The following is a 27,153-nucleotide window of genomic DNA, read 5'->3' on the forward strand; positions in this document are numbered from 1 at the left end:
AGAGAGGCAAAGAATGCCTGTAGGCAGATGCCGTGATGAGGGGGCTTTTTATTAGGTGAAAGAGGACCTGTATGTGTGTCTTTTTAAAAAAATCTGATTTCTCTCTCTCTCTCTCTCTCTCTCTCTCTCTCTCTCTCTCTCTCTCTCTAGCTTACACATCTGGGAAGAAGCTGTGGGATGTCCCTCCATCTCACACAGACCAGCTCAGTCCAGGAAAACTGCGGTGGGAGCCGCAGTGCCAGCATCAATTGCGCCACCTCCAGGATGGTGCTAGAATTTCAGCTGTCCTGCCTCCCAGGCTGGAAGGTCACTGGATTTCAACAGGGTAAGGAGTTTGTAGCAGTGTAAAGGGTAAATGTGCAGTTCTTGAATACACTATCGAGTCCGCGACCAGAAGGAGGAGGAGTATCAGGAAGAATGGACAAAATTTAATGATTATTTAGTTAAATATGTAAAATTAAATTAATTGGAAATAGCTTGCAGATACTTAATTGGCTTAGGATTTCATATAAGTTAAGTGATGAATCAATATGTTTAATTTTAAAATTAAAAGATATAACGATGTTAATGTTTTAGTTAAATTTGATTTGGAAAAGCGTTAAAAGGAAGTGCATGGAAATTCAACCAAGGGGAAGCGAGGAAGTCGATTAATAATGTTAATAAGTGTAATTTTAATAAGGTTATGATCCATGTTTGTTTGTTTATTTGTTTGTTTTGTTTATAATTTTGTGAAAATCAACAAAATGTTTATATATATAAAAAAGCTGTTGAATACACTATCTCTTGTGTATTTAATTGCAGGTGGGGAATTTTGACTAATAGAAAACATGTCTTTCTTTTGCTGCTTATTCCAGTTTGAAAGACAGTGAACGTCTGAGCTCCAAATTGCTTTGCCTTCTTTGGCAATTGCACGGAGCCCCAAATCTAACAGTGCCACTCATACACTAAAGCAGAGTTCTGTGTTAGAGGATGGTCTATTAGGAAATATTTCCAGTGTGTACTTTGTTCATCACTTCTCTTCGCGGGGCCTGTGCATGACTCCCTGCGGCCAGGGGATTTTATTTTCTGTTTCTCTTTATAGAAAAAGTAATCCTTAACTTGCAAACAGAGAATTTGGAAATCTTAAATCAGGAGTGGGAGTTCTGTGACTCTTCTATTTTCTATAAGCCAATATTTTTTCAATCTTCAAATCTTTTTTTAAAAAAAATGATATTTATTAAGGTTTCAAAGAAAAGAATTACATGAATTAAAAAAGAAGAAGAAAAGAAAGACAAAAGAAAAAATAAAAGAAAAAATACAAAAAAGATAAAAAACACTTTAAAAAATACATCAGTCTTTCCATACCTTACATTCATTTCCTTGTTTCCCTGACCTCCTCACACCTCCCTTTTTTGTATTCCAATTCAGTTAGTTAATTCAGCAATTTCTTTCCCTCTTTGTTTTTATCTTAGTCCTTTTACATAATATATTCTAACTTTGGATTCTCACCTGTTAACAATCCATTTTTACATACACCTTTATAACATTGCTGCTTAAACCACTTAACTTCATTCTGACATCATTCTAACATTCATTAATTTTGCAATATTTCTGTAAATAGTCTTTGAATTTCTTCCAGTCTTCTTCCACTGACTCTTCTCCCTGGTCTCGGAGTCTGCCAGTCATTTCCGCCAATTCCATGTAGTCCATCACCTTCATCTGCCATTCTTCCAGAGTGGGTAGATCTTGTGTCTTCCAATACTTTTCAATAAGTATTCTTGCTGTTGTTGTGGCATACATAAAAAAAGTTCTGTCCTTCTTTGGCACCATTTGGCCGACCATGCCCAGGAGAAAGGCCTCTGGTTTCTTCAGAAAGGTATATTTAAATACCCTTTTCATTTCATTATAAATCATCTCCCAGAAAGCCTTAATCCTTGGGCACGTCCACCAAAGGTGAAAGAATGTACCTTCAGTTTCTTTACATTTCCAACATTCATTATCGGGCAAATGATAGATTTTTGCAAGCTTGACTGGTGTCATGTACCACCTGTATATCATTTTCATAATATTCTCTCTTAAGGCATTACATGCCGTGAATTTCATACCTGTGGTCCATAACTGTTCCCAGTCAGCCATCATTATGTTATGTCCAACGTCTTGTGCCCATTTAATCATAGCAGATTTCACCATTTCATCCTGTGTATTCCATTTCAACAGCAAGTTATACATCTTTGACAAAATCTTAGTTTTGGGTTCTAGCAGTTCTGTTTCTAATTTTGATTTTTCCACCAGGAAGCCAATTTTCTTGTCCAAATTGTATGCCTCCATTATCTGATAATAATGAAGCCAGTCTCGCACTTTGTTTTTTAATTTCTCAAAACTCTGCAATTTCAGTCTATCTCCCTCTTGTTCCAAAATTTCCCAATATTTCGGCCATTTGACCTCCATATTGAGCTTTTTCTGAGCTTTCGCTTCCATCGGTGACAGCCACCTTGGGGTTTTGTTTTCCAGTAGGTCCTTATATCTTATCCAAACATTAAACAATGCTTTCCTGACAATATGGTTTTTAAATGCTTTATGTGCTTTGACCTTATCATACCACAAGTATGCATGCCATCCAAATACATTATTAAAACCCTCTAAATCCAAAATGTCTGTGTTTTCAAGAAGCAGCCATTCTTTCAACCAGCAAAAAGCTGCTGATTCATAATAAAGTTTAAGGTCTGGCAGGGCAAATCCACCTCTTTCCTTTGCATCTGTTAGTATTTTAAATTTTATTCTAGGCTTCTTGCCCTGCCAGACAAATCTAGAGATATCTCTCTGCCACTTCTTGAAGCAATCCATTTTGTCCAAAATTTGCAATGTTTGAAACAGAAACGACATTCTAGGCAATACATTCATTTTTATCGCAGCAATACGGCCTAGCAGTGAAAGCTTCAAATTTGACCAAATTTCTAAATCTTTTTTCACTTCAGCCCAGCATTTCTCGTAATTGTCTTTAAATAAATTCCCATTTTTTGCTGTCATGTTAATCCCCAGGTATTTCACTTTCTTAACCACTGTTAAACCTGTCTCATTCTGAAACCTCTCTCTCTCAATCGGTGTTAAATTTTTCTCAAATCCAGGTATTACAAGTTAATGCATAAAGGGTTTCTGATTCTTAATAAATATCAATAATGATTTTTCACTGATTAAACACATTTACTTTGCCATCTCAGCTAAGTCCAATAATTTTATCAACCCTTCCTCCAGCCAGATGGGTGGAGCATAAATAATAAAATTATTATTATTATTAGTAGTAGTAGTAGTAGGTAGGACGGTATCTGTCCATATTTATGCATATATCAGTCTCGCCCTGGAACGGCACACAAGTTGTGTGAAAAGGGCAGATTGTTCCATGAGGCAAGCAGGAATGCTGATGGAGCCATCTGTTTAGCACTATGTTGACTTCCTCTCTATCCTCTGGAGGGGGCCAATCTCTATAAGGCCTGCCCAAAGTGAAGCACCAGAACTTAATAAAATTCAGGCCCTGCCAAACTTGTAACTATCTGCTACTCACTAGCCATATGGGATTGCCCACTGGAGACCTGATAAACCTATTTGCTGCTGATATTGCCTACCTGGGGCTGTAAAAAAAACAGGCACAGGGGATCCAAGCACCTGGTAAGCCAAAATATGTGGTCATTAGGCTGCATTCAGTTTGGGGTGGGGGACAGTTTACATGGGTGGTATCCAGTTAAACCGCTCCACTTGCGCAAGGAGTTTTAGCTTTGCAGTGGAACTTCCCAGCCCTGCATGCCTTGTAAAATCTGCTCTGGGGAGTTGAGGGGAGCTCCATAACAGATTTAGGGGTTGCTGCTTTAAAAAAGAAGTTTGTGTACTTGAAATAAATACTGCATCCTTCCTCCAAGAAGCATTGGGTAGCACCCATGGGGTTAGTCTAGGCAGTGGTCCACACTGGCTCTCCTTTATGACCAAGGAAATTTAATTTAGATAATTAAATGTTGTTGGTTGAATTATATCAAATTAGATATGGTACACCAATTTGCCTTGCTTTGTTTGTTCAATCATAGAATATGAATGTTCTGTTTGAAAGACATTCTTGAGATGCCCTGAATTCAAAATGCTAATGAAAACTTTGCATATCTTCAAGGAAAAATGCATAAAACATTTGTTAATTAATGGACCTTCGTAGCCGGCCCTTCACCACACAGTCTAAGAGTAGATTACATACAGGTCAGTTCAAATACACCATGTAACAATAAATTATGATCCCATCTTCCACCACCAGTGGTCTCTGCAAAAAGGTCTCTGATGTTGAACTGTATACATAACAGTGTCAAACCCAGATGCATCTCAGAAGGGGGGCCACCACAGAAAAGACCCTCTCACACACCCATTCTGTTTCCCCATCCCAGTTCTTAAAATCTCCTAAGCTAAGATAGTAAGATGACCGTATTTCATTCCAATATGCCACATATTTCAACAATTTGTTGGCATAACGTGATTCTTGAGCCATAGCAGCCCATGCCTATTGTGACAATCTGTCAGTGTTTTCCCAACTGGAATTCCCTTTGAGCTCCAAGTTATGCAACAATCAGAAAACAAGTAATGAAGTTTCCGTTTTTCTAGCACATTCATCAATATAGTATATATTAGGGGAGATATATTGCAAGGGCTGTAATTTAACCAAAACATCCCTCTTCGTTCTCAGGTGTGAGGTACGTCCAGGACCTGAATTTCTCACCCGGTCCTATATGTTCTATGCCAACCGGCTCTTCAAAGCCTATCAGTTCTACTACCGGGACCCTTCCTGCCGGGACCCCTCTTACTCCCTGGTCATCAAAGGGAAAGTCAGGCTCCGCCAAGCCTCCTGGATCACCAGGGGAGCCACGGAAGCAGATTACCACCTCCACAAAGTTGGCATTGTCTTCCACAGCCAGAGGGCCATGCGGGAAACAGTGGCTCGCATCAACCAGACGTCGGGAGAGCACTGTAGCGGGTTCTCGCCGGCTGGGCGGACTTGGGCTCCCGGTGCCCTCTATGAGCTCCTGAGTGCCAAAGCAGAGCGGGATTGCACTGCGGGCCTTGGCTTTGCCATGCACGAACTCAGCCTTGTACGAGTGGAGAATTACCAGCAGCCCTTGTTCCTTCAGCAGAGCCAGGGGAGCAGGGCGGTGGAGGAGCTGTATCTGGGGGACATCCACACGGAGTGGTCGGAGAGGCTCCATTATCGGCCAACAGGATACCAGCGCCCCCTGCAGAATGTGATGGTAAGGGGTACATCTCATGTGGGATTGTGGCCAGATGGGATCTTCCAGGCTAAAACATACCCAACTCCCTCAACCGTTCCTCATAAGGCTTGGTTCCCAAAACGTTGAGCAGACCTGGCCATTACAAAATTGCCCAGGAAGGACTGCGCCCCTCAGATTTACGTTTCCAAACACAATTCAAAGTGTTGGTGCTGACCTTGAAAGCCCTAAACAGCCTCGACCCAGTAGACCTGAAGGAGCATTTCCAGCCCCATCGTTCAGCTCAGACACTGAGCTCCAGCTCCAAGGACCTTCTGGCGGTTCCCTCACTGCGAGAAGCGAGATTACAGGGAACCAGGCAGAGGGCCTTCTCGGTAGTGGCACCCGCCCTGTGGAACGCCCTCCCATCATACGTCAAGGAAATAAGCAACTATCTGACTTGTAGAAAACATCTGAAGGCAGCCCTGTTTAGGGAAGTTTTTAATGTTTGATGTTTTATCGTGTTTTTAATATTCTTTTGGGAGCCGCTCAGAGTGGCTGGAGCAACCCAGACAGATGGGCGTGGTGTAAATAATAATAATAATAATAATAATAATAAAGGTAAAGGGACCCCTGATCATTAGGTCCAGTCATGACCGACTCTGGGGTTGCGGCGCTCATCTCGCTTTATTGGCCGAAGGAGCCGGCGTACAGATTCCGGGTCATGTGGCCAGCATGACTAAGCCACTTCTGACGAACCAGAGCAGCGCACGAAAACGCTGTTTACCTTCCTGCCAGAGCGGTACCTATTTATCTACTTGCACTTTGATGTGCTTTCAAACTGCTAGGTTGGCAGGAGCAGGGGCCGAGCAACGGGAGCTCACCCCGTCGCGGGGATTTGAACTGCCAACCTTCTGATCGGCAAGTCCTAGGCTCTGTGGTTTAGCCCACAGCGCCACCCGTGTCCCTAATAAGAATAATAATACCCCCCTAAATCCTGGTCTGGAGGGTATGGCAGGCTCAGTGGACACTGATGTTACCTTATGGGGTCTCAGTTCTGACTGGTCCTCCTCTAGTTCATATGAAAAAAAGAGGAGCAGAAAAAGGGTGGGGGGCAGAGAAACATTATCCAATAAACCATTATCCCTTAGCAGAGAATGCCATTACCAGAGGAAATAGCCCTGAATGTAATTACGGGCGGCAGGACTGGGATATACAGAACGCAACTTCCAGTGCAGCTGAAACAAGCCGGCCTTGGTTTCTTTCTCTCTCCACCCCACCCCCCAATTTTTTGTCAGGAGCTTGGTTTCATGCCCAGAGCGTATTTTTTAATCAAAATCATAACTAATCAATTGAGAAATGTGATTGAACTGCAAGATAGGACAAGGAGCAATGAGCGGAAAAGGGCTCATGACCGTTGCCAGATGGGACCAAAGACAGGGCTGAGGTGAAGAGAGGGGAGGAAAAGCAGCCCCCCCCAATATTGCAGCCACTGGGATTCTTGAAGGACGAGGCGAAGGACGAAAAACAACCACCTTTCCGAGGCACATGCTCAGATTGGCATTAAAGCCAAGTTATCTTGGGCCAAAACCATATACGTATGAGCTAAACCAGATGGTAAACACGAATTGCTTTCTTAAAAAAAAATATAATTAATTAAAAACCCAAGCTGAGGTGCGCTGAAATACAGTGACTTCACTGCAATGCTGCAATTAATCAGCTCACAGTTCTACGCGGCTTGTTGCTGGCGGATGATGTCACTGCCTGGGGAGAGTTAGACAGTGTCACTTGCCTCCTTCGAAAGAGTTTCACGTAAGTGGAAGTGAGAAAGGTTTTTTGGCAAGGAAGAGGAGTCTGCAGATTTTTGGCTTGCTTTCGTGGCCACCCTTTATTTATTTATTTGCTACCAATCTTTGGGGAAGGGCAGTAGCTCCGGTGTTTGTGTGTGTGTGTGTGTGTGTGTGTGTGTGTGTGTGTGTGTGTGTGTGTGTTACTCTCTCTAGAATGCATAGGGGTCCTGGGTTCGTTTCCCGGTGGCTCCCGGGGAAGGTCAAGGAGAGGTAGGAGAGCTGCTGTCCGCGTCAGTGCAGACTACTCTGAGCTACATAGACTACATGGTCCAACAGTGTTGTATGTTCCCTCTTTGTATTTACTTGCATGTGCAGATAATTCAAAGGACGGGCACGGCAGTTTATGGCAAGCTTTGGAGAAGGGTCAGAAGGAGCATAAATTCTTTGAGGCTAGAACAAGATTGGAGAACAGCCAGTCTCTGTGCCAATCGTGGCCTGCCAAGGAGGTTCCAGTTTCCATGAGGCAATTTTCCTCACACCCATCGGTGACATCAGCTGATGGGTAGGAGGGGGTTTAGCCCATCAGGATTTAATCTCCACTCATCAGCTGCTGAGCCTGTGTTTAATAAGGCACTTTGCAAAAGCACTCTTTGAAGCAGCTCCACGCTTCTCCTTTTATTTAGTGAGTGGTTGTGGGTAGTAGATCCGGATAAGAATCTCCAGAGGCTGAAATGGGAGCATGGGGGCTGCCTTAAAGCACTTTGCAAACAGCAAAAGGGCTTTGAAGCCACTGCAGGTTCCCAAGTATCAGAGAGCTAACTGTTGTGCACTTGGAAACCCTACACAAGGTAAGTGAGACCACTCACGTGGTCAGTCATGTGGTGCTATGATGTCATGTGATCGACAGGTGGGAGGCCTCACCCACCTGCCAAATTTGGCACACTCTAAGGATCTGGCCTGTGAAGCCAAAAACGTTTCCACGCATCCTGTCTCTTTTAAAAGGAAAGAAGTCTATTGTTCAAGGTAGAAGATAACTTTCTTTTGTACGCCGGTCTCAACTTCATTCCCAGGCATTTTGAGTTTAAAAAAAATATTGGGTAGCAGGACTGGGAAAGACTGTAAATTGAGATTGGCCTTTCCAACCTGGTGAAAGGTAAAGGGACCCCTGACCATTAGGTCCAGTCGTGACTGACTTAGGGGTTGCGGTGCTCATCTCGCTTTATTGGCCGAGGGAGCCAGCGTACAGCTTCCGGGTCATGTGGCCAGCATGACTAAGCTGCTTTCTGGGGAACCAGAGCAGCGCACGGAAACGCCGTTTACCTTCCCGCCGGAGCGGTGCCTATTTATCTACTTGCGCTTCATGCTTTTGAACTGCTAGGTTGGCAGGAGCAGGGACCGAGCAATGGGAGCTCACCCCGTCGCGGGGATTCGAACCGCCGACCTTCTGATCGGCAAGTCCTAGGCTTTGTGGTTTAACCCACAGCGCCACCCGCGTCCTACCTGGTATATTCCAGATATTAGACTGCAGCTGCCATCAGCCTCAGCCATTGTGGCCTAAAGGGTGATGAGAACTGGAGTCTGGGATTCATAGCCCGGCCAGTGTAAGGCAGCAATTGCCTCTCTGAATTTTTCTTGCACTCCCATAGAAGTTCAGCTCGCTTACCGACCTCGAGATCAAGTCAGCCGAATTGCTCACAAACAGCAGAGGTTTCTTCCAAGCCCCCTGCTCTGCACAGAGGAACGTCTTTGATTTCCTCTTAAATATGTTTTAAAGAAAAACCACTCTTGGGAAATTATCTCCCAGTATTAAAGTATTTCCTGCTTTAAAAATAAAAAGGCTGGGAATATTTAGCTGCAATGCCCTGTGTACCGTCAACGCTCCTCGAGAGTGACAGTTGCGGTAAGGCGAGTTGAAAATGGCTTGGTTATTGCAGACTTCAGTCAGCGCACATGCAAATTGCCTGCTAAGTGCAGAGTTACTAAAATCTCATTCCCATGCAAACACGGCTGGCGTCTTTCAGAAATCAACCATATGCAGCAGCCCAGGCTTATGAAAGCAGATACGCTTCACTGTAAATTGTTATGTTGCCCATTTCTATAATTAGTACAGGAACACGTTTTTAATGCTGACTTAGAAACATTTCGGGTTATATTCCCCTAGTGTATGTCAGATGAAAATATGTACATTACTTCCACATTAAACGAGGCTAGCTCCTCATAGTGGGGTAGAGAGGAAATTGCTTTTATACCATTAAATAAACTACCAGATACCACTCTGAAAAGTTAAACCTTTCCCCTGCCCTGTAGAATTCCGACACAGGCTTCTGATGTTTTGATATAAAAAATCTGTACTTGCCACCCCACCCTTCTCCCTGTTGGCACCTATCTGGCGTTCAAATACTAAAACCTGCAGGATTTCACAATTTAGCCTAGACCAGTAAAAGTAGCTGCATCTTATATTTTGCCAGATAATTTAAATAAGTCATTATGAGCCTCCTGCAAAGGATAGAGCTGGTGAGACCCAAATCACCACCTAAATTTGATGAGAGATTTAAATTTGCCGAGAGATCTAAATGTACATTTGTTGTTGTGGGTCTCTGCCTCCCCCTGCAGTCTTTTAAGCACCTTCCCACACCCCTGGTCTTTTGTATCCTTAAAATCTAAACCTATATGATTTTAATTTTTTTGGTTGGAGAAGAAGAATAAAACAGCAAACATGTTTTACTAATAGTAGAGCAAGGAGGCTGGTAACGGTAAAGGGACCCCTGACCATTAGGTCCAGTCGTGGCCGACTCTGGGGTTGCGGCGCTTATCTCACTTTATTGGCCGAGGGAGCCGGCGTACAGCTTCTGGGTCATGACTAAGCCGCTTCTGGCGAACCAGAGCACCGCACAGAAACACTGTTCACCTTCCCGCCGGAGTGGTACCTATTTATCTACTTGCACTTTGGCGTGCTTTCGAACTGCTAGGTTGGCAGGAGCAGGGACCGAGCAACGGGAGCTCACCCCTGTCACGGGGATTCAAACTGCCTACCTTCTGATCGGCAATTCCTAGGCTCTGTGGTTTAACCCACAGCGCCACCCGCGTGCTTAAGAGGCTGGTACAACCAGGGAAAAGGACAGTTTTGCCTTGCTCCCTCCCTCGCAGTCTAGTCTTTCATGCCCTAACAGAAGTTAACGTTTTCTGCTGAATCTCTTCCTTCCCCTTTGCGGAATGCAGCTTCCCTTGGTAAAGAACATGCCCGTTTTTAAACAAGCAATGAAAAGCCTTGCTGAGAACTTGTCTTTTCCTTCCCTTCCCGCAGCATCACATCCAGCCGTGCCCTGCCTGCGGGATTATATACCGAGCTGACGAACACCACCCGCCACTATTACCCCTCAAGCCGGACCTCCCCATGCTGCTCAGCGGCCGCTGGGTCAGCACTCGCTGCGAGGTCCGCCCGGCCGTGCTTTTCCTCACGAGGTACTTCATCTTCCACGCCAACAACCGCAGCTGGGAAGGCTACTACCACCATTACTCTGACCCTCTCTGCAAGCAGCCGACGTTCACCGTCTACGCTCTCGGCCACTATACCCAGGGAGCGGCGTCCCTCATTGTGCGAGGAGGTACCGAGCTCGTCTTCAAGGTGACCCGCGCCCGGGTGACGCCGATGGATCCCGTAACTGTGGCGATGCTGAACTCCTCCAGCTTTGGGAGCTGCGGAGAAGCCGGTGCCTGGAGCGTCGGGCAAGAGCTGGACGTGACTCACACGAACGGATGCGCCGCCCTGGGGATCCGACTGCCCCACACCGAGTACGAACTCTTCCGAGTCGAGCAGGATGCCAAGGACCACAGCTTGCTCTTCATCGGGGAGAGGCCGACTGATGGGTCAAGCCCCAGCACACCTAGCAAGCGGCCCACGTCCTACCAGGCCCCTCTTGTCCAGTGCGGGGGCCCCTCCGGAGCCCTAGCGAGGCACGTCAAGCCAAGTTACCTGGGAAGAATAGGCGAGGGCAACAGCAGTGGGGCACTGAAGACACTGCCTTGGGCAACCCTGCTAGCATCTCTAGCTGTGCATCTGGTCAGGTGGGACTAGAAGCCCACATGTTTTGGTCACTGAGCTGCTGCATGGAATCCAGGCAGCCTTAGCGTTCAGACTTACCTGTATGCACAACAAAATGAGCACACTGGGGAAACTGTTTCGTTTTCTACCATGCCAATACGCACTCTCATTTTTTCTTAATGATAGGTGACGCCTGTTGGATGTGCTTTCCCCTTTCATACCTGCCTAAGTATGGAGACGGGCATCTGAACTGGGCTGCTTGGTCTCTGATGTAGAGGGCATCCTTCGGCTTCTGATCAGGTGGCTTAAATTGTACCTAACGCACCAGAATGGCCCGTTTCAATAGGTGTAGACCTGCACCCTCTTCTCCCCACCCACCCAAACAAAAAATAGTAATTCTCATGTATCAAGAAGCAATTCTGCTTTCATGGGACAATTTCAGTTTCGTTGCTCTGGATTAGCGTCATAGAGACATATCATTTACTATTTTGTTCACAATGTATACCAACTGTTAATAGTATAAAAGTTGGAATTGGGGATCCTGTTATCCAGCTTCCATATAATGTACCATGTGTGAGGAAATGTACCTGCATATTCAACTGCTTATCTTAAACAGGGGAGGTGAGGGTGTAAATTTGGTCAGCACAGAACAACCCCAGAGGCTGGGTTTGCACATAAAGCTATACCATAGCACAGTGTTAATATGCACAAGCAGGCAGATTGTTGGAGATTAGTTTTACTTCACGCTAATATTTCCTTGTTCTCTCAAGCAAACCAGGGACCATAGTTGTTGGTTTGTTTTGTTTTTTAATCTGGTCATTTTTAAGACAGGCCAACTTCGAAACATTTCTTTTCAAATATTTTTAGACTGCCTTTTAATTCAAAAGTAAATTCCAATGCAGGATACAATCATCAATTATCCAAATACATTAGGCAGGGAAATAGCTACAACTGCAGACCAATAGCCTGAAAATGCATGGGTGAATAAATATAGAGTTTTAACACAGTTTTAAACAGTCATTACTATCAGTACGTGCCTTATCTCAGAGCAGAGTCTTCTACAATGTAGAAGCCACCAAGGAAATGCCCTTGCCTTTGGATGCTGCAAGATGGATTAATATAGGTCATGGCATTGGCAGAAGGATCTCCTCCAAAGATCTTAGTGAACAGAAAGGTTTAAATGGGATAAGGAGTCTTTTCCAGGTAGCCAAGTCTCAAGTTCCTTAGGGATTTAGGTCAAAAGAAGAAATTACGAAGCTGGCTCGCATAACGGACCAGTTTCTTTTGAACGACCATTTCTCTTTTGCATGGCATGACAAGCCAAGATTATCAGAAGGCGAAACTAAACACTAGCAAAAGCATTTTTTGCTGGTCATGTGGGAGGAGAGAGGAGAGCCCTGCCAAGCGTGGTGCTTTGCCTGGGCTTCTTCCTGCTTATGGAGTGTTAAAACAATGGTTTTGCATTACGTGCGAACCTGGCCACAATGTCTGCTTTGTAGGTGTCGTGGATTTGTTTATTTGAGGCCCTTGGTTATTCTGAAAAAGAGCGTGAATCTAGTCCTTAGGAATAAAGATGATAAAATGCTAAAGACAGTCACAATTTAAAAGCCAGACCAGGTACAAGGTGCAATTCATTTAGCCATGTATGTGGAACTCAACCAAGGTGCTGGGATTGGAAGAAACCAGTTCACATAAGGTCAATGAATTGTGCAAGCCAGATTTAAGCAAAGGAAGCTGCCTTAGACAAAGTCAAACTATTGGTCCGCCTTTCTCAGTAGTGTCTACCTGGCAGGTGTTGCAAGTTCTAGATGGGGCATTCCCAACCCCACCTGGGTATGCTAGGGATTGTGCCTGGGACCTTCCGCATTCAAAGTGCATGCTCTACCACTGAGCTGCGGCCTTCCTTTTGTGAAGACTGACTTTTCCCACCCTGCCCCACATACCTGATTATCCTACTACACCTGCAAAGAAAGATAACAACTATTGTAAACAGAAAAATGCTCAAAAGGGCATTTGTTTACAGCCTCAGCTGTTCTACTCCACTGTGAAAAATAACCCAGTATGAGTTTTCTGGCATCCTTCATCTCTCTTAATCAGTCAACAAAGCAACATCCAATTGAGTTAACTCTGAAATACACAGCTGCTGGCAACAGGCAAAAACTCGTGATTTCTCGTCTGATCAAAACTTGCTTGGCAGCTATTCCTTGGAGCTGTAGAGTTCCAGCCGTTGCATTCTATGAAGCAATTTTTATTTTCTGGCAATAAGGAGCTATGCATTAAAAACATCCTTAAGGGAGAAAGAACGACCATGACAATCTTCAGTAACTCAGGCTAATGTGCATGGCATTGTATTGTCTCAAAACCACTGACTCCTTTTTAGCTATAGAGTAGATTCCTAAAATAATCAGATCTCCTTGGACCTGTGTGCCTTCTCCAAATCACTGAACTAGCCTGCCCACCCCCCAAAAAGAGAGAGAAAACCCTCCAGCTATGCAACTACAATTTACATGGTATATTTACAACATTTTTGGCTAATATGTAGATTAATGATGGGTTTTTATACAAGTACCAGTGGGGAATTGTGCATTAACTGATTCAGATGTAATGCTTATCTTAATGTACAAATTTTTAAAGCACAAAATGTATTACAGCATGTTAACTTTTTTTTCTACACAGGGAACTTTTTTTCAAGCCATGTATATAAAACAGCTGCCCAACTTCTAAAAATGGCTACATTTTGTTATAGGCACTGACATAATTACATAAAGTACTTCCACTTTTCCCTTTTGCTGGCCCATTTCTCTGCAATTCAAGATCTCTGTTAGAATGTGGGTACCTTTTCTGGCTAGACGGCCAGATCCTTATTTCCCCACCTGTGACAGGCCAAATTTGATCTGTCAGTCACCTGATGTCATTATGATTCTATGATACTTCCATTTCTAAGCCCCGATTGCTAGGAATTCAAAATGCTGCTCAGGGCTATTTAAAAGCTCTTTTGCAAAGAGCCCTACACTGCTATTTAAGCCTATGAAAACCAGAGTGTCAAGGAACAATGCAAAAGGACTTTCAAACAGCCCTACATTGCATTTTGAAGCAGAACCCAGGATTGGACAGTTAAATTCTGCTGTTTTGGCTGCCCAGGAACTGCCTGTTCCCAGTAGGGGAATCGGTGTATGCAATCAGCACAGAATTTAACCCCACCCAACTCGTCAACTGACAGCATCGGCTGACTGGACTAACATCAGCCGATTGGCAGGTGGGTAAGACTGGTGGTTTCCTGGAGGATCTCACTTCCCATCAGCACAGCCAGCATGACCAATGGAGTCCAACATAATATGGAAGGACGCAGATTTTCAACTCTTGGGTTAGTGTGGTGTCTTAACACAGCTAGGGTCTGGTGCCTGGGATCCATGTTTCTGTGTGTCCTGGTAAATGTGAAAATCTATTTCAAGTAAATGGAACCAGAAATATGGGGAGAAGTCATTACTCAGTGGTGGGAACACATATTTTACCTATGAAAAGTCCATGTTTTTAATTCTGGCCACCATCTATTGAGTTCAGGAGTGCAGAGGGTCTCCACCAGAAACTTTGCAGTCACCATCTGGGGAAGATGAAACACTTGATTGGACTGGACCATGTGTATTCATGGAAATGTAACTTTATAGTGGGGGGCGAGAGACATAGCTGTCACAGATTTGAAAATAAGGGACCAGCAGCCTCAAAAATAAGGGATTTTCCGGGCACAGGTATGTTCAGCTTCTGAGCTCCTCCGAGCCAAAAGCAGAAAGCCCAGCCAGCAGCCAAACAAAGCCTCATCTGTAAGGGACAGCAGCGGGACATGGCGCTGGGATAAGGGACTGTCCCGCCAAATAAGGGACGCTTGACGGCTATGGCGAGAGAACCTGCAGCCCAATTCCATGTGGGTGAGGAATGTTCAGCACGACGACAGGAGTGGGGAAGGGCCAAAATGTATGAAGCAATTAGTGACAGGATAAGAAAAAAGGCCCTCTTGCAGGCGATCAGATTTTTGAGCAAAAAGCCATTTGTTTTCCTCTCTTCCGGCAGTGCACTGAGGGGAAGCAAAAACAAGGCAGACTACCTGCCATGTAGAATGCAGCCCTTAACAGCGTCCTCACTGACTGATTTACATGATCAAAGACTTCATAGTTGCATTTCTTCAGCCAATGTTCATTCGCTGCTCTCTGTGGTTGATAATACCAAATAGTGGTTAAGAGGTTCCTCAAGCCACATAACTCAGTAGATACTAAATGTGGTTTATTTGTCTGTTGTGTTTATTGAATGCATATCCCACCACTCATCTTTAGTGACCTTGGGATGAGTCTCAACAATATAATAGTCAAGAGAAGACACAGTTAAAATTCCTAGTTGCTAATCCTTCTTTATAGTCCCACTTGGCTAACTTTTTGCCTGCTAGTTGTTTGGGGCTATAAAGCCGAGCAACCCCAGCCAGCACAACCAGTTAAGTCTACGTGTCATCAAAAGCTTGCCAGGCCAAGGAGCAAGACATCAGAACCTGCTATTAGTGCTAGGAAGGGTCTGTTTTCCTTCTCACGGGGCTGACGCCTAGGCTTTAGCAGTGTAATCAATTTCCACATGACCAAATCCTCAGTTCTCTAAAATTTAGACAAAATGTTTAGACAGGCCAATTAATGCCGAAGGTCTCGGTTCAATGTCCAAATGGATTAAAAAAACCACCCCACAACCAAACCCTAAAAACAGATTTGGTACTACAAATCTGAATAGGTGTGTGTTCAGTCTGCGAAACAGACACCAGATGTGTGTAATTAGCTCTTGCTATTTATTCCATCCAAAATAAATGCACACATCCTTTGCAGTTTCTTCCATTTTCATTTCAGAAACAGTAGTAGGTCATAAATGCATAACAGTTTTGATTGAAGCATGAAGCGGTGCTTGGAATCGGTTTACGTTGAATAATAAAATGTCCAAGGATGGAGAGTCCACAACCTCCTGTTCCACCATCAAATAGCTCTTAGAAAGCTCTTCCTGATGTTGAGTTACACCCCTAGATCCTTTCCACATGTACTGCTGGCAAGACAGATTCTCCCTATCCAATATTGGTGCAGCTAGTTTCCACATGACCAAATCCTCAATTCATCTACTCCAGCCCTCCTGCAACACAGCAATCTCAACTAAAGCACCCTTGATTTCTGTGGGTTAATCTCATGGCCTAGTTCTATTTGGCTGTGGGCCTTTACTTGCACGGTGGCATGAACCCATAGAAAACTGCACTTCCTGCAGCAGTACTGCAATGGTTAAAAGCACCACAGGTATGATGGACAGCATTGTCAACTCCCGGAAGATGAAGGCTGTAAAAGCTGCAGGCTAAATCTGTGATCCAAACAGCAGAAGCCATCTTATAGGTGGCAGACTTTTATAGTGGTGATCACTTGTAAGCAACTCAATGCTGTCCATCCATAACTTCCGTAGATAAGACTTTTTTTTCTATTTGTGCATGACACGTCCTCTTCAAAAAAAGGTAAGTCACATTCTTACTTAAGTTGCTACTTGTTATGTGTTTGGAAACAAAATTAAGTTAGGAAAAAGTGGTCATCAAAACTAGGCAACTTAAGGTCTCGTTACGGACAATTCACTTTTGCAGCATTGAAGCACAAAATGAAGCAATCAAAACAGGGACAGAACTCCATTCGTTTGGGGATAGATTTATTTGATTTTTTTTTAAAGATGCTACATAGTCAAACAGGATTGGTCTTTTTGTTTTTAACAGCATAGAACTAATTCCTACTAATTTTTTTCCCCTACATAGACTTATTTTTATATACAAAAACAGTTTTCCTGACCGCTGTTTCCCCCAATGTTTAGATGGTCGAAAGTGAGAATTATGTCGTGCCCAAAGCATCAGGAGGAGGAAGAGTCCATCGTTACTACAGCAACAAAAGGAAAATTTAGTTCTATTCACCAACTTTGAACAGGTGCCTTTTCTCTCTTTTTTAACCATTTATAACAGTAGTCAAACTTCTGTGACGGTAAAGGAAACATGAGATGAAATACAGTCAGCTTGCAACTTAACGTGCATTTAAACTTAAAAACAAAAAAATTAAAGAGGGGGGGCACCAGCTATCCCACCTGCCACTGCAGTGAGCTTGGGAGAGCATTTGGAGGTGCAGGGACTATGTGTTTTGAGTATATGAGATTTTGGCTTCATGAGCTATCCCTGGAACGTAAGTTGAGAGTTGACTGTGTATTAAATAAGTTAAATATGCATTAAACATTTGGATATAAAGGACTTTAACTCAGCTACGTGAACCAACAGCAAACAGTAGCTTGGTCCCCTTTTAGAACGAGGCATTGACCCTCCTCGCCCCACGCAACCTGCCCCACAGGTGACTGTCCAGTGGTATTTCCCACACTGTTCAATGGGGCTGCATTCAGCTCCTCTCAGCTTTCCATTGACTGGTATGTTAATACCAGTGGTGCTAAACCAAGCGTACCCAACCTGGTGCCCTGTGGGTGTTGCTGTTCCCCCAACTTCCCATCAGCCTCAACCAGCATGGCCATTGGTCAGGGATGAGGAGATCTGGAATCTAGCAACAGCTGGAGAGCGGTCGAAAGGAAGGCTGGTCTAGACCTACCGTCCCACAAACGAGACAACCAGGTTGCTTAAGATTCATGACCTTTGCCCCCAAGTTCTTCCATGCACATGTCCCCTTTTCAGCCAGTTATAGGTCCAAGAGACTCTTATTCCTTGGGTGCAGCATCATTCAAGAAAGTTAGCACTAAACAGCTGATGGGCAAAGGAGGAGCATGTTATTTCTCTCTCGAACTGAGCTGTTGAGAAACGGAGAATGCCCCAGAGACTGAACTAAGCTGTGCTACTGATGGGCACAGAACAGCAAGTCCCATTCCTTCTCAGGTCCAGAAGACCAAATCCCTGACAGCCTTTCTTCTATAGTTCAGGACAGAAACCTGATCTCCAAAAGCTTCACGAGAAGGTAAATGACAAAAGGCTGAAATAAGGTCTTGTAAGCGGAAAGCCACTCCCCCCCCCCCCCAGCGTGCAATGCATTATGTGGCTAAGCTTGTGAGAGTCTGCCGAGGGTGCAAGCAGAGGAGGAAAGGTTTGCTGATGGATGCGACAAGCGGAGGATGCAAAAAGGATGCGATGGACGAGGCGAGAGGTGCATGGTCCCCATTAAACATGATGCCATCTTGACTGGAAACACAGAGGGACAGGAAGAAACTATTTTAGCAAGACAGGAGGGTTCAGATACAAAATGCGGTGGCTCATTGCAACGCTCCTCTTTCCGACAAAGCCTGGCTAAGAAAATCGCACCCGCAGTTCAAATCGGAGCACATCTGGTGTAACACGTTGAGTTGACCACAGCTGGAAAGTAGGCTCCTTGTGTTTCCAAACCACCACTGGCAATTAGGTTTCCTCACTGCTAGACTGACATGAGCAAAAAAGCATGTGGGTGACCCTCTCGCCTTCCACTCCTCCTGCTACGGCCTCCAAAAACTTTTGGTCGCCCCTTTTCTAGACTGGCCAGGGCCAAATTTCAGAAACCCGGTGCTGCTGGCACCCTTCTGGATCATGAACCTGCTCCAAGTCCTCTCTCCTCAACTTCCAAGCTGCCCAGTTAGTGGTTCACAGCTCCTGCGAATGACGCAGGACATAGAGAGGCAGGGTCACACTTAAAGAGAGTTCAGGGTGAATAAACAGCTGCTTGGGGAGTTACACTGCTGAGACCCAAGTCACACCCACTTGACAGAACTGTTAAAATTTAAGAGGAGGAGGAATGGTGGGTTAGCCTATTTTACAATAACGCCATCAACCTCACCTGCCTGAAAGCCAACCTCTAAATAACCAGAAGGATCTACTCTTTTTCAACGGAGGAGCTTTTTCTCCCCCCCCCCCCAAAGAAGAGAAGTCCAGTAATTGGGATGAAGGTCCAAGAACTCTTTGAAGTTTAACTTTAAAAAAAACAAACAGAAAAACCCACACACACACAAAATGCACCTTTATAGTGTTAAAATACATGATTTTGTCCTCACTGCTCGCAATCAAGATGTAACTCGCCTCTCTTCTCCTGCTCAACTCCTTGTACGTTTTATGCTTTCTAGTAGATTATGTTATGTTAATGTTATATTTGTGCAGGGGTAAAAATTTAAAAGGCAAGACCTGTGAGATGTCATACATTTTTTTTTTAAACATTTGTTATGAATAAATTTAATACCAATGATATGGCAGATCCATCAATCCAATTTACAATCCTCAGCATGCTGCCTCTACAAGGCGATTTTCCCTATAATGACGCCAATGATGAAGAACAGTACCACCAGGGCAAGTAGTCTAGTGCTGAGCCCCTCTTCCTTCACAACAGGTGCTGAAGCAAAGCCCGGGTGGTTTGTCTGGGGCGCCTTCCTCATCCGCAGTCCATCTTCTTCCTGCAGCAAGGATAATTTATGGAGATTAAAAAAATAAATAAATGCACTGAGCAAAAGTGTGCATTAGAAGCTCAGCCTCAATTCTGTGCTGAGATGTAAACAATCTGGGGTGAGATAATGTGCTCCCTTTTCCAAGCAGAAAACTCCGCTCTGCCAGGCCCAAAACTGACCTAACTGTTCCTGCTAAACAAAAACAAGTTCCTGTTAAAAACTGTTCCTGCTAATCCAAAAACAGTTTCCCCCCCAAGCTAGATTGATCAGGAACTGCAGTCAGCTCTAACCTCTGTTAATGCAAGTGCCAATGCTGTAAGAAACCATGGGCAGCCAGGAGAAATTTGGACCAGAATGGAAGTGATGGGAAAAGACAGCACACGAACCTACAATCTGTCACTAACAGATTAACCATGGTTAAACCCCCCCCCCATGTCTTCTATCTAGTTAAGCTTGTTGTTACTCATTTTGCCATCATTCACTACTGTGGTAGATTTTATGCATTAACTAATTTCACAGATTCACTCAAATAATTACTGCCCTGTTCTCTGGCCAAAAGGCACCTAGAGTGGCTAACAACTGTCTAATACACAACAATAGATCAGGGTAAAGGTAAAGGGACCCCTGACCGTTAGGTCCAGTCGTGACCGACTCTGGGGTTGCGGTGCTCATCTCGCTTTATTGGCCGAGGGAGCCAGCGTACAGCTTCCGGGTCATGTGGCCAGCATGACTAAGCCGCTTCTGGCGAACCAGAGCAGCGCACGGAAACGCCGCTTACCCTCCCGCCTGAGCGGTACCTATTTATCTACTTGCACTTTGACATGCTTTCAAACTGCTAGGTTGGCAGGAGCAGGGACCGAGCAACGGGAGCTCACCCCGTCACAGAGATTCAAACCGCCGACCTTCTGATTGGCAAGTCCTAGACTCTGCGCTTTAACCCACAGCGCCACCCTTAATAGATCAGGGTAAGGCCAGGTTAAAACAACAAAAAGCTATTGTTTGTTTTAAACCATGGCTTAATTGTGAATGTTCCTGCTGCTCACCTTCTCCCAATAAGCCATACCCCAGAACAAGCGTGGTACGGCTTATCATGTGAACCTGGATTGTGGCTTATTTCAAACAAACCATGATCAGTAAACCAGAAGTAAGCCAAGGACAACGAACCTCGGCTTACTTCTGGCCTACCACTTGTGGTTTGTTGGAAACAAACAAGCTATAGTATCCAATGGCACAAACCATACCGTGTCTTGTTTGTACTGGGAGATGCAGCACCCAACATAATTAATGACTTAAAACAAACTACTGTATTGTTTGTATTCTATGTAGGCTGCACCAGTGCAAGGATTTTCCTTGTGAGAGGGAAGCTTCTGCCCCTCTCCTCCCCCCCACAGCCCCAAAATCTCTTCTTGGAGTTCCCCCAGCCCTGGCAGGGAAGGAGAGGGCAGAATTCCTGTTGCACAAGCAGGAATCCTTGTACTGGCCTCCACCACCACAATAATTTAGATGAATGCACCTCTGTTACTTAGGAGTGGTGTGTGAAGCAGCATGAAACAAATCCCCAGGCGTAATTAAATGCCCAACAAAAACACAACTATGCCAGGCAGTTTGCAATACATGCCAATACTTTAACTTTGTCCTAAGTGTCAATGGGTTGACCTTACCTTAAATTGTTTATTCTCCTCTCGTAACCTCTGAACTTCTAACTGAAGCCTCTTACATTCTTCCATTACTTTCTTAACTTCGCTGTCATCCAAAGAAGAACTTAATGATTTAGACATTACAGAAGATTCTGTCTTTGTTGCAGCTGTGGATATAATTTTATTTATTTCTACATCATGCTGTTGAGACAAAAACAACAACAACAGAAAGTTTGTTTTCATTTAGGGCACTTCAAATCCTATCGTTCCTCTCTTTACAAAGCACTTAGGACAGCCAACAATCTCAAGTCAGCCTTCCCCAACCTAGTACATTCCAGATGTTTTGGACTACAACTCCCATCAGCCCCAGGGAGCCGGAACGCTTTGCATACTGTATCTATGACTATTTTTGAAATCCCATTGCCTTGCCCCAACTACTGTTCCCTCATCTCTGGGTTGGTAGATGGAGAGTTGTGCTTGTGTGAGAGACAGAGATGCCAACAGCCTCCTACAGATACCTATTCTACTTGAAGTCTTAATGTTAGTGCTCTAGTGAAAGGAGTATTAAATTTCTAGGGATATTTGTAATCACTGCGCAGAGTACTTCCTTATTCTCTCAATAGTTCCCAGCCTTCATTATTTTTCACATAGTACACAAAGACCCAAGTTCTAAATATGGGTTCCTCATTGCGCCCATTTTGCAATGGCTGACAACTGCGATTACAAACAGGGCCCAAAGATCTGAGTGACCAGCCAGGCACAAGGGTATTTATGTGTTCAAAAAGCAAAGCCAGAAGTGTCCAGGAACACCTCTCAGATTGTTGGAAGTGTCCTGTGTCAAGCTGGTGAGGTAGCCCATCTAGAAGAAAAACTATGATCCTAGACCTTCACTGCGTTGTGTAACATCTTCGAGAGAAGAAAAAGCTAAGGAATTAAACCCTACACAAATCCAGAGTGCAGTCCCTAAGGCAGTTGGATAGCGTCTTGTATGCCTCTTTCCGGCAACTCCTGCAGCCAAGCTGGTGCTAAATGTGCTGCTCTGCTTTGCTTTGGACCACATCAGCGACTTGTTCTCTGGGCAGTCCAGGACCTCCAGACACACTGCCCAGTCCTGAGGTCACTTTGGTGCTGCAAGCGCAGCGAAAACAGCGCAGGAGGCAGCAGTTACCTAAACACGCCCTTCCTTGGCGACTTGTGGAATGTTCTATTTCTTATCTGACGCTGAAATTGCATCACAGTCTGGAATACTAAGAGCAATGGCTAAAGCTACTATTTGATGCCTAGTCTCCTGCCATTGCAACTTTTACGGATTAAAAGAGAAAAAGCAGAAACGTGGAATCCACAGGCTACTCTATTGCAATATGCTGCAATTCCACCTTTTACATTGTTAGAGGACTAAGCGCCAGAAAAACAACCACCATATATCTAAAGGCATGGCTGTGACTGCAGAATTGCAATGCACAATCCTATGTAGAGCACAGGTGCAGTTTTAGTAATGATGTGCCCATGACATGATTCTGTGTGAGAGAAGAAAAAGCAGGGAACATAATGAAGAAATTCAGCTTCACCCACAGTAAATCGATCATGTTTAAATCAATTTTATTATAATCTACAAAAATATGTTAAATTGACTATAAAAATGCCTCTTTGCTGGGAAGATTTGTTTTGAACGTTTAATATAGTTTCTGAATAAACCGCAGCCTTATGTTTGGGCCTTGAAATATATAGCTGGTTTAAGAGTCTAGATATTTCAGACACTACCTTTTACTTATAAGCAGCAGCTGTGTCAAGTTCAGAAAGTAACAATTGCACTCACGGGTTTATCGTTTTCTGCCGGCAGCTCAAACACACATCTAAGTTTTGAATCCATGAGTTCCTCTGGCTTTGCTTCTTTCCACTAAAACACACAGAACGGAAGAAAAAGTTAAATTTTAAAAGAATGAAGTCTTCTTCAGTACTATGCAGTTTGTTTCCCCGATGTCTCTCCAATGTCCAAGATACCTTCCAGAAGCAAAGTGAAACCCCCCTATTACATGGATCATTCGTAAAAAATAAATAAATAAGGAAAAGTCTATCTAGCATTCTGAAACACTTCTGAGAAAGTTTCAGAAGGACCAATAACAGGCTTTAATGAATCTCCCAGCCATGACAAGCATGGTGTCATCTTCTGCTGAATGTGAGGAACAGCCGGCGTTTCCCTCCGACTGCGATGCTGCAGAGATGGGCGAAGATAGCTGGGAAGTCGTGCAGTGACGCCTGCTATCTTTCCACTTGAAGAGACTTGACTATGAAGTGTCAAAGTGCCCCCCCCCCATCTCCCTAGGCCTTCTATGCTTTGAAACAGGAATGGTGGGGTGGTGTTGAATTAGAGCTGGCTGGCGCATGCCCACCGCTCCATGCAACTCTTCGCTGGCGGATATGGGCAGGGAGAACCATGGAACTGCAGAATTGGAAGGATCATCTAGTCCAGGGGTCAGCAAGGTTTATCTTGCCTGGGCCGGATGGAAATCCCTCCGTGGGCTGGATCGATCGCGTGCACCCCACAATTTTCGGTGTCTGCACCTGCGCAGACACGATTTTCAGTGCTGTGGAAGCGAGTCGCCATGCCGGTTTAGCGCAGCGCGCACCTTGGCTTGTGGGCTGGTCAAACGACCTCCACGGGCCACTTCTGGCCCATGGGTCTTAGGTTGCTGACCCCTGATTTAGTCTAACCCACTGCAATGCAGGAATACACAACTGTCCCATACGGGGATTGAACCTGCTCTTATCAGCACCATGCTCTAACGAGTTGAGCGATCCACTTGGATAAGAGGGATTTGCCTGGGGAGAAAGGGGTGAGTCTTGCTCCTACAGATTTTGGCTTGGCTTATTGGCAAACAGTGAGCGTTCGGATGGAACATTCACACAGTGTGCTCCCAGATGGCACAGGGCGAACTGCACAGGCTAGTTCTGCTTGCATAAGGTTTTGTTTCCCACGAGGAGCACATGCCATTGAGCAAAAATGCAGTGGGACTGCTATTAGCTAGGCCAACTGGTTCCACCTATTGTGCTTGGCTGTGGGTTGCATGCAATGTGCCCCAGAAGCAATCTGAACATCGCAAACAGCAGAGCTGTTTGCTTCTGGTAAAGGGCAAAATCGTTCACAAATGCAAGCCACTGGGATTAACCACAGCCTCCCATAGAGGTGGCATCCCCTAGATAGCAAGTTTGCAAATTAAAGAACAGGTAAATGCTGACATTTTCAATTTGTGTGTGTGTGAGAGAGAGAGAGGGTTATTAGGACACTGACAACTGCAATCCAGATTATTTCAAATGACTTCTGCTCAATTCAAGGGGTATTTTGGTCTGTCGACCAGTTCTCATAAGCAATGTTCATTCAAGGTTCATGCTCAGGACCATACTTTAAGAGTTAAATGTCTTTTAATGCTACAAGCTAGGGTCAAAGGGACATGCTATTTATACAACTGATCCACATATTCTTGTTTTGGTTCCAAAAAACATTTTAGCTTTTTCAATGTAATTGGCGTTCTTTTTACAATCTTAGGCTTTGCTGCTTTTTTTGTATTTATACTGCTACTGCTCTCCTGCTGCTATTAGAATATTTTGCAGCTGCTTTCGTGTTTTACAGATTGAAGATTTGTTGTTGGCAATTACATTATGAGTGAACATTATTGGTTGTATGCAATGAAGTTGCCCCGTTATCACGAGGGGTTCCACTTGTGTAATGGAACTTCCCCTCCCTCTGATCTCCCCATGGCCTGCAACCAGCTTGGGAGAATTGGGGGAACCCACAGAACAGATGGGGGGGGGTCAGCAACATGTAAAGAGAAAGAGAAAGTCCTGTTGCACAAGCAAGATATTCTTGCACTAACAGAATGACTTTGTTGGATATAACCCTATGCTAATACGCTGTGAGCCACTTTTGGAGAGTTAATTCCTGAAAGGCCGTCCGTAAATATTAAAATAGATAAACGTGCATAAATAAATTGTAGACCTTGCCGCTGGGCAAGATTCATCAGTACTTTTCACAGCGATACCATCCAACTCTAGCAACAGATGCAAAATCCATAGGTATTAACCACAACCTAATATGGATAAGGGTACCCTGAATTTTCCGATGTGGCTCAGCCAGCACTGCCTTCCCCTGTGGAGAATACGAAGCCACACCATTCCTACATTATGCTGTAAGGGTATGCTAGATGCGGGGGTGACATTAGTGCAGTTGCAGTGTTCAAGCATGCCACAGGGCCAACATTACTTACAAATCCCTCTTGCTGGTTTGGTTCATGCTAGAGATATAAAATGTCCAGAAATGTTGGAAGCCGTGGCGGAAACAGTGTTTTGTTTCTTCGTCTTTTAAAGAAGAAAAAACCTGGGATCTGTTTTTGCAATATTTTAAAAAAGCACACCCCGCCCCCCAGAACAGATTTAGGGTACGCATGTGGGGACAAGAGGGGATGAAGTTCCATTGCACCTGGGAAAATCCTTGCACCTAAATAACGTGTTAGCAGGATACAGCCCAAATATGCTTGCACAGTCCAGTTGCCTAACTTGTTTTCCTGAAGTGAATAAGTGAGCAAATAAGATTTCTTCTCAACAGACCTCTATGAATCTTGAGGCATCTGCACTTGCAGCAAGACTGCCAGTTCAATCAAAGGTATCCAGTTTGTCTATTTCAACTTTCATTTCTTGAAGGTTGTTTGACTTCCAGTCCAAGCCCCCACCCCCTTTTATACCGCTAGGTGCTCCGCCGTGTCTCACTATTACACTGTGCCCTTTAAACAACTTGTCGGCTCTTGTTAAAAGGCTTTCTGCCATGTTATTCACACAGAAGGAAAACAACACAGCACCTTAGTAAGTCATTTCTCAATACTCACTACTGCTTCCATGTCTGAAGTATCGGGGGGTGCGAACATCGACTGAACCATGAACTTGTGTTTACTTTTTTCATTAGGGTCGTAATCAAAAGGCTGTAGCATCACTGGAAAGAGAAATCATTGCCATTAGAAGCGCAGCATTTATTGCCACAAGTGCATCTTTGCTCGTTCCCAGAAGCAATTCCTGGCAGCGTCGATAGATGCAAGGAAGCTGGGAGCACCACAACATTAGTTTCAGAAGCTTAACCCCAGTTGAACAATGAAAACGCTTGAGCTTTTTTTATACTTGTAAGCTACAGAATTATGAAGACTTGTGCAGCGCAAGGGCATTTGGCGTGACTGCTGAATGGGAGAAGGGAATGCAGTCATCCACTTTGTGTAGGAATGTTATTTCTTGGGTGGCATTTACTCAAATTACCCCGATAAGCTACTGTTTGCAGAGACCAGGTTCTCACCTCTGAAAAATGGAAAGCTGTTACTTCTTTTTACAAACGGTTAAGACAGATGCTTCATGCCTCCTCCCCTCATGCGTGGAGGGAAGAGCGCACAAATGCTTTGCTGCAAGGATAATCAAACAAATGCCCTCTCCTCTTCAATGAGCGCATGAGGGAATAGCAGGGACTCTCCTGTTGACTGCACCCCTCCCATAGCGACACACTTACAGGAGAGTCCTCCCTAGCAGCCAAAAGCAGTGCTTCTGTGTCCACATCAAGGAAAAATTGGTGATTGTATGCGCCTCAAGTTCATACACAAAATGTCCTTACCTACCTGTAGTTCCCAGGGTGACTACGTTGCATCCCTCCAGGTGCTGCTAAACTATAACTCCCATGAGCCCCACCCAACATGGCCAATGTAGTTTAGCTGTAGTTTATAGAGTTGTAGTTTAGTGACCTAGGCAGTCAAACTGAAGAAAAGTAACTTCTTCAATTTCACATTTTTCACTATTATCATCTGGTTTATATCACTTCTTTTCTCCCTTATAAATCCTGGTCTAATCCTCATTTCCAGTTACAAGCATCCATGGATGATTACATCTGAGGGCATAATAGCTTTTCTGTTTGAGGTCTCCGGTAAAATTGCCTGCCCCCCGTCAAAAAATTGGGAGGTCGTTGGAGTTGAACGTAAGCCTGGCTTACGTTTCTGCTACAGTCAGGGCCAATG

The 27,153-nt window shown here is 44.5% G+C and overlaps 2 protein-coding genes and 1 long non-coding RNA gene across 3 annotated transcripts in view; 1 reads left to right on the plus strand and 2 right to left on the minus strand.

The window, feature by feature from the left end:
* APCDD1L (APC down-regulated 1 like) overlaps nucleotides 1–13,769 on the plus strand; it is a 48,234-nt gene extending 34,465 nt beyond the window's left edge. The window contains exons 2-4 of the mRNA XM_081196375.1: nucleotides 151–325; nucleotides 4,694–5,252; nucleotides 10,305–13,769. Coding sequence (XP_081052501.1) covers nucleotides 151–325; nucleotides 4,694–5,252; nucleotides 10,305–11,075 — 1,505 coding nt within the window. The 3' untranslated portion in view covers nucleotides 11,076–13,769. The remainder of the gene's footprint in view (nucleotides 1–150; nucleotides 326–4,693; nucleotides 5,253–10,304) is intronic.
* LOC308588418 overlaps nucleotides 12,953–27,153 on the minus strand; it is a 55,903-nt gene continuing 41,702 nt past the window's right edge. Inside the window, exon 2 of the long non-coding RNA XR_014008736.1 lies at nucleotides 12,953–14,759. This is a non-coding gene — a long non-coding RNA (uncharacterized lncRNA). The remainder of the gene's footprint in view (nucleotides 14,760–27,153) is intronic.
* VAPB (VAMP associated protein B and C) overlaps nucleotides 18,950–27,153 on the minus strand; it is a 46,556-nt gene continuing 38,352 nt past the window's right edge. The window contains exons 3-6 of the mRNA XM_081196715.1: nucleotides 25,993–26,096; nucleotides 22,932–23,012; nucleotides 21,140–21,316; nucleotides 18,950–19,487 (exon numbers count right to left, since the gene is read on the minus strand). Coding sequence (XP_081052841.1) covers nucleotides 19,329–19,487; nucleotides 21,140–21,316; nucleotides 22,932–23,012; nucleotides 25,993–26,096 — 521 coding nt within the window. The 3' untranslated portion in view covers nucleotides 18,950–19,328. The remainder of the gene's footprint in view (nucleotides 19,488–21,139; nucleotides 21,317–22,931; nucleotides 23,013–25,992; nucleotides 26,097–27,153) is intronic.

The sequence above is a fragment of the Podarcis bocagei genome (assembly GCF_964188305.1).
Source record: "Podarcis bocagei genome assembly, chromosome: 5".
NCBI classification, from domain to species: domain Eukaryota; kingdom Metazoa; phylum Chordata; class Lepidosauria; order Squamata; family Lacertidae; genus Podarcis; species Podarcis bocagei.